This window comes from Lepisosteus platostomus, chromosome 13 (genome assembly GCF_059453375.1).
Source record: "Lepisosteus platostomus isolate fLepPlt1 chromosome 13, fLepPlt1.hap1, whole genome shotgun sequence".
In the NCBI taxonomy this organism is placed as follows: Eukaryota; Metazoa; Chordata; class Actinopteri; order Semionotiformes; family Lepisosteidae; genus Lepisosteus; species Lepisosteus platostomus.
The window spans coordinates 18,210,189-18,222,713 of record NC_142623.1 but is presented as its reverse complement, the minus strand read 5'-3'; the positions used below and the strand labels follow the sequence as shown (position 1 = coordinate 18,222,713).

General features: G+C 43.4%; 1 protein-coding gene across 1 annotated transcript; it reads left to right on the top strand.

The window, feature by feature from the left end:
- The first annotated feature begins 2,259 nt into the window (after positions 1-2,259).
- Positions 2,260-8,544, top strand: pgls (6-phosphogluconolactonase). Its single transcript, XM_088603687.1, has 6 exons — positions 2,260-2,453; positions 3,678-3,962; positions 4,382-4,489; positions 5,264-5,365; positions 6,269-6,409; positions 8,259-8,544. The coding sequence occupies exons 2-6, from the start codon at positions 3,690-3,692 to the stop codon at positions 8,403-8,405; spliced, it is 771 nt and encodes a 256-aa protein (XP_088459813.1). The 5' UTR covers positions 2,260-2,453; positions 3,678-3,689; the 3' UTR covers positions 8,406-8,544.
- The last annotated feature ends 3,981 nt before the right edge of the window (positions 8,545-12,525 follow it).

The following is a 12,525-nucleotide window of genomic DNA, read 5'->3' as shown; positions in this document are numbered from 1 at the left end:
ATGCCTGTAAGGAGTAGATTTCATAAAGGTCTAATTGATAAAATGTTGGTTAAGTATGAGATTCAGTTATAATAAGCCAGGGTCCCGAGTTGGAAACCCTGATTTTGGCTAAATTCTGATCCCTGCTTCTGTAGCTCTTAATTTAAATATCCCTTTTTTTAATAAAGCAGAAAACTTTTTCTAAGTACCCTCAGCTGTTGAAAGGCCTTTGAATACATTTTGGGTGATGTCATTTAGACCCGCATTAATTGCAATAACGATTTCCGGAGCTCATCAGTCTGCAAAAGATGGTCCCTTTTTTGTTTTCCTCAAGCCAGCTGGGGTGCGGTTTTCCAAAAAGCAGGGCTGCGTTCAGCAGCAATAAAGAGAGCTGTCAGTGTCCGGAACTGAAGAATTAGCAAATGCAAATGAGCCTTGTGCTTTGGAAAAGAATGAATGAGCAGGGGGCCATTTTTTGTCCCATTGGGACTGTATGCCTTTTAAGAGCCAAGGGTGTAAGGGAGAAAGTAAGTCTCCGAAAGCCAGACTTTCAAGAGAGACGAAAGAGAGACTTGCAAGAGCGCTCTCATTTTTTGAACAACTAAAAAATGCTTAGTCATGCTGTCTGTGGCCATCTTTCCCAGCAGGCTTTGCAGTTCAAGACCTGTCTTGTTAGTACAACTAAGCTGGTTCGGGGCTAGCTGCTACACAAGCAGGAAAGAAATAGGATACACTCTGCAACTCATGCCAACTTTGCCAAGGCTCTGAACCAGAAGTCATACACTCAGCCAAAAACAGACAAAAAAAAAACATTTCCTTCACTCTCTGGTTCTAATCAATTTTGTGTGCTAATAGCAAAAAGCACAAGGTTTACTCCACATAGTCCTTACGCTTTGAATTGTATTTGTGTATAATACTTGATGTGTTATTCTCTATCACCTTATTCTGCATTTTAGAGAGTAAGAGAAGTCAATAACAGTCCTCCAGGGCTGCAGTCCAAGAGGATTCATAGATCCAGCTTTGTTTCATTTGTTTCAGCTTATCCAGTTAAGCAAATAATGAATTCCATTAGGTTAAGAGCTCCAGTGGAAAGAACCGGAAGCCTTGCACCCCTCCCTATGGAGAACTGGAGATGTGCCTCCCCCTTAGGTGGTTATGTTAGCTATAGGTCTTCTCTGGAACTTTCTGGAGTTTTCCAGTGCAATGTTAATTCTGTATTAAACCTCAGTTAAAGCAGTCAGATTTGACTGTTATCTACCTCAATACTTTACCCACCTTTTGGTGACACAGGAAACACTGCAGTCTTGGGATGGGGTGTCCCCTTCCAAAATATGTGCTACTGATTGTTATAGACATTTTAAAGACCCACGACCCATGACCACCACACACAACAATACTGAAGCTGCAGTTGGCACAGCTGTGTTAATACAAAGAAAAAATACAGCAATATAATGCATCTATGAAATTAGGACAACACGGTGACACAGTGGTTAGCCCTGCTGCTTTACAGCGCTGGGGCCCTGGGTTCAACTACAGACCTGGGGTTCTGTCTCTGTGGAGTTTGTATGTTCTCCCCCTGTTGTGTGGGTTTTCTTCTAGTGCTCCAGTTTGGACTCCCACAGTCCAAAGACATGCTGGTAGGTTTATTGACTTCTGGGAAAATTGGCCCAGGTGTAAGTGAGTGTGTGTCTGTGATTGTGTCTGTCTGCCTTGTGATGGACCCTGCCTCCCCCACAAACCTGTACTGGATAAAGCAGTTAGGAAATGGATGGATGGATTGATATAAAGATAATTAAATCTAAAATAGTTGTGATATTAATATTACAAATATGACACAAGCAACAATAGCTGTGCTTTTAACATAATTATGATTCGCGGTAGCTATAAGCGTTATGCCACAATACGGAAGCTGTTGGTCATGCAAAATATCGTAATAGTCTTTATTACGTATGTGAAGGCTGTCACAGATAAAGTCTGGTGTTCGTGGCCCAGTATCTTTGTAAGATAAGCAACAAACGGCATCTGCAGATAGCACTCAATGTTTAAAATCGGTTTTATCCTATTTTTATTATTACATTACAAACAATGAATAGAGCATGTCCCAGCAACAGTTACAACAGCAGACATTGTTGCATAAAAGACTGGACTTCGCTTTCCAGAAAGATATGCTACTGAGCAAACACTGCCAGCTGCTGGTGAACTGGGTTGCCTGGGATTTCGGGTCGTCGTATCAAAGACTACGTATCCCGAAATGCAATGCGAAAGGGGCACTGCGGGTATGGCTTTCCTGCGGCGTCATATGAGGAACTGGAGATGAATGGGGGCGTGCTGAGCAGTTCGGGCTGTTGGAATGACTTGCAATACAAATAAAAATTGATTTAACTATTTTTAAACAAAAAAACGTGTGGCAGAGAATAAATCGAAAGCGCATTCACAGTAAGGAAGGCGTGGAACTTTGTTACTCTCTGAACATAGTAAGTACTCAGTGGATGCAGGATGTTGCGAATGAGAAGCGACATTATTTCCATGTCGAATTAGAGCTTAAACCGACGTTCCTTATGTGTGTAATTTAGTTGTTTACATGAAAACGATAAATTGTAATATCAGGTGGAGCATCATTCTCTGAGCTGGTTTTAAAAAATCGGAGACGGGAGAGACAGTAGTGTTTTAATACATTTATTTTTAATTGGGCGAAGTAGTGTGTGATTGCAAAACTTTGCATTAAGTAATCTATTTAAAAAAACGCTTCCTTGTAAAATGAATAAATATTTACCTATGAATGCAGTAATGTCTTCGACGGAAATTCTGTTATAGGATACCCGAGGCTCTTCTGTTGTACCGTTACGTTTTGTGGTATAAATAAATAAAGGGGTTCAGTCCATAAAGCACATTTTTAAATAAACCTACAGTATAGGGTATTTACATAATTTAGTTAAGAGACTGAAGGAAGGTTGCCTAAACTCTAAACACTGAAATATGCGTATGATACAGAGAATGTACTTCTGTGACTGACCGGAGGAACGCACACTTTGTTCATTTGACATATAAAAAATATGAGTAAAGTGCATATTTTGCAGCTCAAAAGGAAATGTTAATGGACTTGTATTTTTCTACATACCTCACTATCACTGGTAACTAAAACACATCACTCCCTTTTATGTGTTTGGGCTTAAGGCAAATCCTTTATTGATTTATTAATCAGTAATTAGTTATAAGATAAGATCACTTTATTAGCCATATACAATTTCTTGCATTAGTAATTTGTCTTCGCATACCCCAGCTTGCTCTCCATGAGACAGACAGACAAGGAGAGAAGCTTGGGGTCAGAGTGCAGCGTCAGCCATTTATACAGCGCCCCTGGAGCAGTTGGGGTTAAGGGCCTTGCTCAGGGGCCCAACGGAGTAGGATTCCTCTGCTGGCTGCAGGATACGAACAGGCAACCTTCCAGCCACAGATGCAGATCCTTAGCCACAGAGCCACCGCACCGCTCCAACGTTATAATTTTTATTTATTTGTAGCAAAAAAACTTACCATACAGTGGCAACAAGTTAGCATAGTAGAATGTTCCAGAAAGAAGATAAAATTCCATACCAAGATAAAATTCCATAGAACATCAATTAATACAGTAGCAGGACCCCAAAGCAGTGGCTTTAGGAGTAAGTACTGTAGACTGTTGCTCCCGTGTCTGTGTTTCTCAGCCCCCCTTGGAGATGTCCGGTGGCGGTCGGCGCATTCTCGTGTTCCCGTCGGCGGCAGAGCTGGGGCCGGCGCTGGCTCGCTTCACTGCGGCGCGGGCAGCTCGGGCGACAGGCTCGGAGTGCGGCCGCTTCTCCCTCGGCCTGTCTGGCGGCAGCCTGGTCTCCATGCTGGCCCGCGACCTGCCCGCCTTGCCCGGCCTAGACTCTTCTAAGTGGCTGGTGGGCTTTTGTGACGAGCGCCTGGTTCCCTTCGAAGACCCTGAGAGCACCTATGGACTGTATAAAGTAAGGTTGTTGCAGACATGGTGAAGAGAGCTGCCTGTTGCCCACTGCACACTGCAAGGCAGACCTTTCAGTGACTAAAGGCAGGGATTTTCTGGAGGGCAACAGGTCTGCAGATTCAATTCAGTCACCAATTAAATTTTGAGCGATTAAAAAGCTGGTTTGTTATATGAGATCATTTTGAGATCATTCGGGACTAATGGGACTAAGTCCTGCCTTTAAGTGAAGAGATTGATTGATCAAGATGTTCACAGGCGTCCTATAAGACTGACTGTCCTATAAGCAGCAGGGTTGGAGACCCGTGATCTAGGAGACACAGTACAGTAGGGGTGGAGTTGGGATTAATTCAGTATTTCATGGTCACTTTGTGGTATTAGACATGGTGTGGGAAGGGACATTGAAAAGCTGTTGCTTTGTTTCAGAGTCAGCTGTTATGCAAAATGAGCATCCCTGAGACTCAGGTCTTGGCCATCGACCCCTCGTTGAGTGTCGAGGAAGCTGCAAAAGACTACGCCAAGAAACTGAGTGAGGTAATTGAGGCCTTTACTGGTTATTGTTCCTAGTCTTGAGTAGAGACAACTACTACTAGTCTGATAGATGGATTCATTGACAAAGTCTACCCAGGAGACATTTTATGAATGAACACTGAAACGCCAACCAGAAGGTATACTGGGAAGTATGTGAAAGTGCAAGACGTTGCTTCTTTATACAAAGGGTTGTTGGAGTATGGAACAAGCTGATACCCGGGTTCCTTTCCCCAGGATTGATCCCAGCTGGATGAGATCCTGGGATCAATTCAGGATTAACTACCAAACAGACTAGATGGGCCAATTGGTCTCCTCTCGTCTGTAACCTTTTTTCGTGTCGCCAAGCTTGGGCTCTGCTTTTTCTCCCTCTCTCACCCTCTGTTTTCTTGATAACATTTAAGATTCGTGGATCTGAATTGACCTGAAAAATAAACAGGTTTGTTTTTTAAATGTAAAGTCAAATGTAGAATATGTTTGGTGCTGGCGGCACAGTATTAAGTGATTAGCATTGCTGGCTCGCAGTGCTGGGGTCCTGGGTCCAATTTCGGACCTGGAGTGCTATCTGCATGGAATTAGTATGTTTGCGTAGGCTTCTTCTAGGTGCTGTAGTTTCCTCCCACATTCCAAAGGCATACTGACAGTTTATGTGGTTTCTGGGGAGACTAGCCCTGCTGTGACTGCGTGCGTGTCTGTCTGCCCCATTGTAACTCTATAGTAACTCCTTTTGTCTGTGTTGATTCTTCTGGGTTAGCTGTTTCCTTATCTGTTCCACTGCAGGCATTTCCAAACGAGGAGTTTCCGGTTTTTGATTTGCTGCTGCTGGGAATGGGGCCTGATGGACACACCTGTTCTCTGTTCCCAGGGCACCCCCTGCTGGAGGTAAGGGAACAGCACACCTTGGACCTCCAAATTAAGCAAAGCAGACAATTGTACTGTTAATTTTAATAGTCTTTAATATTTGAATATTATTATATATTTATATACAAATCTATATTATATTGTATTGTATAATATAACAATATATGTTATTATATTTGTGATCACACAAAATAAGCGTTACATCCAAAGCCAGTTTTTGCAACATTCGCTCTGCTGTTACACGTGCACTAAAATCATGTGTTAATTTCAGACCAGTCTGCCTGCCTAGGAGAAAGTGCTGTAGGTGAATTTACAATGGGACTAGTTAGCTTCAGAAGCCTTGGTTTTTAGTACAATATAGGCTTTTTGCTGTTCTACAACCAGTAAATCCTATATAAATTTCCATTGTTCTTTTCAAGATCTTTACAAGATCAAAAGCGAAAACTAAGAAGTCTTAATCAGGGCTTTAAATGGAAAAATAGATTCAGATTCTCCAGTGGACTTGGGAAGGGAGTTCCTTATGCCTGACAGAGGAAAGTCCTGCTACTTGCTGATTTCAGTCATTCTCCAGAGATGTTCCCGGGTGGAGAATCCTGAAAGAAGGAGCTGAGATCTGAAACTCCTCATAAATTCAAAGAAGATTTTATAGAAGTGGATTATTCTGTCTTAGTGAGTCATCAAGCATCAGACCTCTAAACTAACTGCAACTTGCAGAGCAGGACTGGTGGGGTCTCATGCTCTTTCACAGAGTTTTTATTCAGAAAGAAATAATTGTACGCCTGTGACAAACTTATTTTTTCACACATGCAGAACATTGGATCTGGCTTGCTCTTTACGAATTTATCACAAGCTGGGACTAAAATTTGCTTTAGGTGTCCTGCATGTCAAAAACCACCCGTTCTTGTTTGACCCCCCCCCATTTAGGAGAACCAGCGGACAGTGGCACCCATCAGCGACTCCCCAAAGCCCCCACCTCAGCGCATCACCCTCACCCTGCCTGTGGTCAATGCTGCCCGCTGTGTGGTCTTTGTATCAACAGGGGGCAGCAAAGCACCTGTGCTCAAGGTGGGTCTTTAAAGCACTGCTTAGCGATTGTGCTTGTGATATTTTGTGACATTATTTCTCTTACATCATAAGTTTATTATGTCAGGGTTATAAGTTATATGGGTGACACAGTGGGGCAGTGAAGTGCTGTGTGCGTGTTCGTTTGTGTGTTCTCCCTGTGATTGTGAGGGTTTTCTCCAGGTGCTCTGGTTTCCTCTCACAGCCCCAAAACATACTGGTACGTTAACAGACTTCTGGTAAAATTGGCCCTGGTGTGAGTGTGTGTATATTTGTGTCTGCCTGCCCTGTGATGTGTACCCCGACTTGTGCCTGTTGCTTGTCAGGATAGGTGTTGGCACCCCCGCGACCCGGAATTGGATCAAGCAGTTAGAAAATGGATGGATGGAATAACTGATATTTCAGTTGTATAGAATTGTCTTGATTTTCACACTTCACAAGTTTCAGGTCTTCATACAAACTGTACTGCTTAAACAAGAAAGCAATACATTACTATTATTTCAGCTTCTCCTAGCCTTCCCTGCAGCTCTCCTGATTATACAAAATAGGATTAAAAGTTGTAAATGCCTTAGAACATGTTTTATTGCTGAGTCTTCTTTGCACAAAGGGTGGTGGGAGTGTGGAACAAGCTGTCAGGGCATCTTGTTGAACCTGTTGATACCCTGGTTTCTTTTAAGAAACAGCTGGGTGAGATCTTTGGATCAATTAGCTACTAATTACCAAATGGGTTAGATGAGATGAATAGCCTCCAGACATTTGTATCTTTTCTTATGCTATTCCGTTCTTGCACATTAGAAGTCCCATTTCTAAGAAGACATAATAGCTTCAGACTAAAGCAATTTTAAAAATATCTAATACTAAACTGCCTCTATCTAGCAACTATCAAATGAAATGATTTTCTGCATATTTAAAATGACAACAGGTATAAGATGGTGATCATTTTATCATGCTTGCCCTTAAATTCTAAATTATAAATTATAAAACAAGCTTCCAGGATGGTTGAATTTCACAAAATTAAGTAGCTAATGTTTAAGGGAAAGGGCTTTGAAGCCTGTTAATTTGTGTTCTCGTCACAGTTCTGCATGCTTTCGCTGGGGAGAGGCTTTTGGGGGTTGCCAACAATGGAAAATGAGTGAAGCATTAATCGTTAAACAGAGCACATGTGTTAATTAATTAGATTACATTAATTAGAAACTTACAGAATATAGTAGATGCCCCCACTGTGGTTCTCCTTAGGGGATATTGGTTTACTTAATTTTTGGTATTAATTGGGACAACACGTCCAAAGACGTGAAGGAGACCTCTGGCACACACTTCTAACATTTGAAGGGCAATTCTCTTTTACTGAAACAAAAATGAACAGCTGATGAATCATTCCACCCGGAGGTCAGGAGCAACCGTGACACCAGAGGATGCAAGTGGGAACGAAAAGGAAGTGCATGATTTAGGACTAAAACCAGGAAGGAAGTAGTTCTTTACATACAGAGTTGTGGAGGTCTGGAGCAAGTGACACCACTGAAACAGAGGCTGTGTCTGTCCTCTGCTCAATAAGCCGCTAGCAGCCAACAGAGCACAGGATGGGCCAGAAGGCTGTCTCTTACTTGTTACTTTTGTATTATTCGGATGTTGAATTAGCAGTTATTTATTTGAATCTGCACTGCCTGATGAAGCCCAGTCCCCTTCCCCACTGCCTTAACTAGGCTTTCATCTGATCACCGCTTCAGTCAGCAATCAGTAGAAAGAAACAGACGTGAAAGGTTGTGTTGAGAGCAGTGAAATGCTGATGCTGGGAGTGTTCTGTGCCCAGGGTGTCTGGGGCCTGACCTCTCTCTTCCCCCTCTGTTCTCCACAGCACGTTCTGGAGGGAGGTGAAGGCCCGGCTCTGCCTGCAGCTCGAGTTAACCCAGCTGGGGGGGAGCTGCTGTGGTTCCTGGATGAGGCAGCTGCTGCTTCCTTAACTAAGGATGTGGAGAGGCCGTCAGCCACTGCAGTGCTGTGATATCCCACCCACCTTGGCCCCCACCCTCCAGATAGACACCTGGGAGAGGTTTTTTATCTCCTGGAAAGGGTTTCCCAATCTCACACTCACGGGATATTTTCTGTGTCACTGGTAGAGATTTCCAATCCTGCTCCTGGAGGCCCACACACCCCCTGGTCTTCATTTTTCTGAGCTTCATGACCTAATTGAAGCTTGAATTGAAAGTTTGAGATTTTGTGTTAACTTATTCAGTATCTAAGAGGCAAACCTGCAATGTGTTTAAGAGCTGAAAGCAGTTAAGCAGTTCCAATTAAGTCAATAAATGTTTGTTTCACCGGAACAAAAAATCTAGTAGGTGTGTGGAACTCCTGGACCAGCATTGGGAACCCCTGCCTTTGGATACATGCAAAGAACAGATTAGTGTCTCCTGCTGCAAAAGAAAGCAACATTGGTACCCTCAGTACAAGACAAAGTTTTCATTTGGAGAAAGCATGGTTTCTATGCTACAGTGGCGATGTGGTTATTGATGGTAGCACGTGGTTATTCATGAATACATGCCGTCTCACTTCAAATAGGAAGTGAAACGTCTAAAAATAAGATAACAGGAAGCACCTTTGGGTTCATTACAAGCAAGGATAACTGGGCTTCACCTGCAGATACACCCAGATACACATGGCCTGTCTCGCCTCTTTTAGATGAGCGCTGGGGATCCCATCTGTGCCACCACAGCCCAGAGCAACAAGAGAAAGGGCACGTGCCAAGCAAGGAGTGAATTAATCAGGGCAAGAGTGAGCCTGAGACGTCTAAGAACATGTCTTGCAAGTTTGGCATTAGGATTGAACTTAAAGTATCTTGGTCTTGCCCAGGCACCTTTTCAAAGACTGTAGGGGAGTCAGCATCCCCTGTTGACAGTTTGCTTCAGACACTGGCTACTCTTTTGGTAAAGAAGCGCCGCTTCATAATCAGATTTTCAGTCCACAACATGTATCCTCTTTAATTTCCTACTTGGGTCTTTGACGTTCTTGTTTCCTAGCTGAGCCGGAAGCGGTTTCTCTCTTGGCGTCTACTTGATTTTATTCTTCCTTCTCCAGTGGCCTAAACATTGCTTCCAGCTGCAGGGGGGTGGCAGCCCATGAGCCACAAAAGAACAGCGATTAATGCTTCCGTGAGAAGCATTGTGACTTCTGGGCGATTGTATCTTTCCACTGGGAGTTTGTTCCTGTCAGAGAATACATGTGAGACCTCACTAGGGCTTGGAGCTCAGTGTCTAGTGACCAACTTAATAATGGGTGGAGCTGACATAGCTCTGTGTATTTTTAATTATTATTCATGGAAGGCTTTAATGTCAGCACACAGTGGTATGATTAGTGGGATATTTCTAAGCTTAAAACTGCTTTAGTTTACTTTTGTAATTCTTCCCCACACTCAGAAAGTGTGGAAACTAGAAAGCTGCGTCCTAAATGCTTTGTTCAATAAAGCAGAGTTTTTCCGCCTTCGAAAAAGCTGCAGTTTCTCTTTTTCACTTTCTTTCCTGTGGTCTGTTTTCTCGCCGCCCCCCATCTTTCCATCTGCATTTTCACGTTTCTTTCTCTTCCCCTTTTTTTCCCCACCTGCCCTCCTGCAGCCCTTGCTCTTTTATAATCTTTTGTGATTTGCCATGCTACACTTCTGCCACGAATAATGCGCCCTGCCCCTTCTTGCTTTAAAATGTAAAATGTTCAATTTTGTGTATCTCGCCTTTCATCTTTGGCATCGGCACCGGACATTACTGGGACCCCAAGGCTGGAGGGTGTGGAGGCTGGGGGAGTCGAGACGACTGGGACACTTTCTCCTCGTACACCCACCTGCCCCTCATAGCTGTTCGATATTTGACATACTACGACCCCCCTCACATACACACCCCCGTAGGTGAGTGAAGAGGTTGGCGCACCAGACTGCGACACCCACGGCGACCCGGGGGTTGCCATGACGAGGAAGTGAGGGATACCCTCGCTGACTCGAGTGAGTCCACCCAGCCCCCTAGTGACGCTTGGTCAATTGTACGCCCACTGCCTGAGGGGACCCCCAGCTATGAGGGGAAAATAATGTACAGTAACTCCAACCCGGAATCAGCTTGGTCTGCTCCCATACTGTTTTGAGTCGCTTTTATTTTAAAAAAAGAACGTTTTTAATTTTTAAAATTTCTGTGAGTCGGTTGTCTTAACACCCCTTGCTATACCAGTTTGGTATATGCTTAACCTGCTGTTACTATGTTGATAACCATCATGTGCTACAATGGATGGGTTAGCAGTGCTAATCACTGTGCCACTGTGGCTCCCATCACATCTTTCCATCCTAACCAAAATGGACCAAAGCAAAAGTGTCCAGTCCCGGTCCGGGAGGAACTGCAGTCTCCTTACAGCAGGCAGCAGCACTGTGGGAACTAGAAAAGGCTGGTAAACTGGTCCAGTTAAGACAGTAACTGGCTGGTTTAGCTCATTAAGTTGGAATAAAAACTTCTGGACACACTGGTCCTCCAGGACCAAGATTGCCCACCTTTGGCCTAGAGGCACTGTCATCTCTGAGCCATCCTTGGAGTTTTGTGGTCAGAGAGGCGTGGTGATGCTAATCCCTCACCAGGCTGCGCAGTGCGGCTGTTTCATACTCGACCCTCAAACAGAGAAGGCCTTTTTCGGACGGGACAGAAAGATGTTTTGTTCTGAGGTTGTGTACACAGCAGTGCTTATTGTTTCACTACAGTGGAGAGAAGCATGGAGGTGGCAAGAGAGGTCTGTTGCCTTGATGTGAAACAGCCTTTATTTATCCAGACATGACTGGCAGCTGGCCTGAGGAACCAAAACAATACAAAAGGCCCATGACCTCCTAAAAATAGAAATTAAGAACCAGCAGGAAAGATCCTGTGTAGTACACCAGCTTGCTGTCTGATCTGGTTCAATTCAATAAAATAGCAGATCCAGTGCCTTGGTTTGCTAGAAGAAAATTATCATGTGCTAGAAAGGATCCATGTTCAATAAGGTTGAAGGTGTGTATCATTGGCAAATAATAATGTGCTCCTTAGATTTAATTGGTAGCTATTAACTTTGTTTCAGATTCAGGGGGAAAATTCATATGTCTGTGACTGTAAGAGATACTGGTTTCTAATGAATAAATCAATGAACTTGAAAGCTGTGACCTGTGTAGTTTGCCTCTTTAATATTATGTGTGTCCTAAAACACAACAGGTCTAGGATGATGAAAATAAAATCATGACAGTTGAAGCCAAGTGGTCATGGAAGTAGTAGTAATAGTAAATAATAACTTTATTTTATATAGCACCTTTCAAAGCATCTTTTTTAAGCGCTTACAAATTAAAATTTTACACAATGAAAACAGTAAGAAAAATTGTAAAATTAGCACAAAGACACAAAAGTTTACAGTGCAGTAGAAGATATGATCTGCGCCTGTGGCTGGCAGGTTGCCGATTCAAATCAAGAGCAAGTTGGGGTATGCGAAAAGACAAAATTCCTAATGCAAAAATTGTATATGGCCAATAAAGTGATCTTATCTTATCTAAAAAGGGGCAGACAGGCAACAGTTCAATAAAAGCTTTACTGTCACAGCCCTCAGTAATAAGAGCAAACGCGGCTCCCGGTAATCAGAAACAAGCACCTTCCAATTCCCGCAAACACCGGTGCTTGGCCTAATCATCCTATCACCCAGAATACTTAAGGGCTCCTTACCTTCATCACGTAATTGGGTATCCCAGTGGAGCTCCTTCCCTAGTATCCCTCGTTACCTGTGATCTTCCAGCTAATTGACCTACGTTTCCCTACTACAACGATTTCGGATCCGACGTATTGGCTAAGTACACCCGGCTTTCTCTCTCACTCTCCAACTCTGTGCTTAATATCAGTTCGGATACAGCATAGGGTCCTACCTCAATCTTGGCTCTGTGCCGTTACATTTATAAGAAGCTTTAGAATTTAGTAGAAGGTTTTGAGTCTGGATTTGAGAGCTGATATTCTATGGGATAAAATTCCAGAGCTCTGGGTGTAAGCAGTGAAGGCCCCGTCAGCACATAGTACTGTATGTAGGGCGTTGAGGGACAAACAGGAGAACAGTCTCAGATGAATGAAGGGTGTGAGGCAGGGAGAAGGACGATA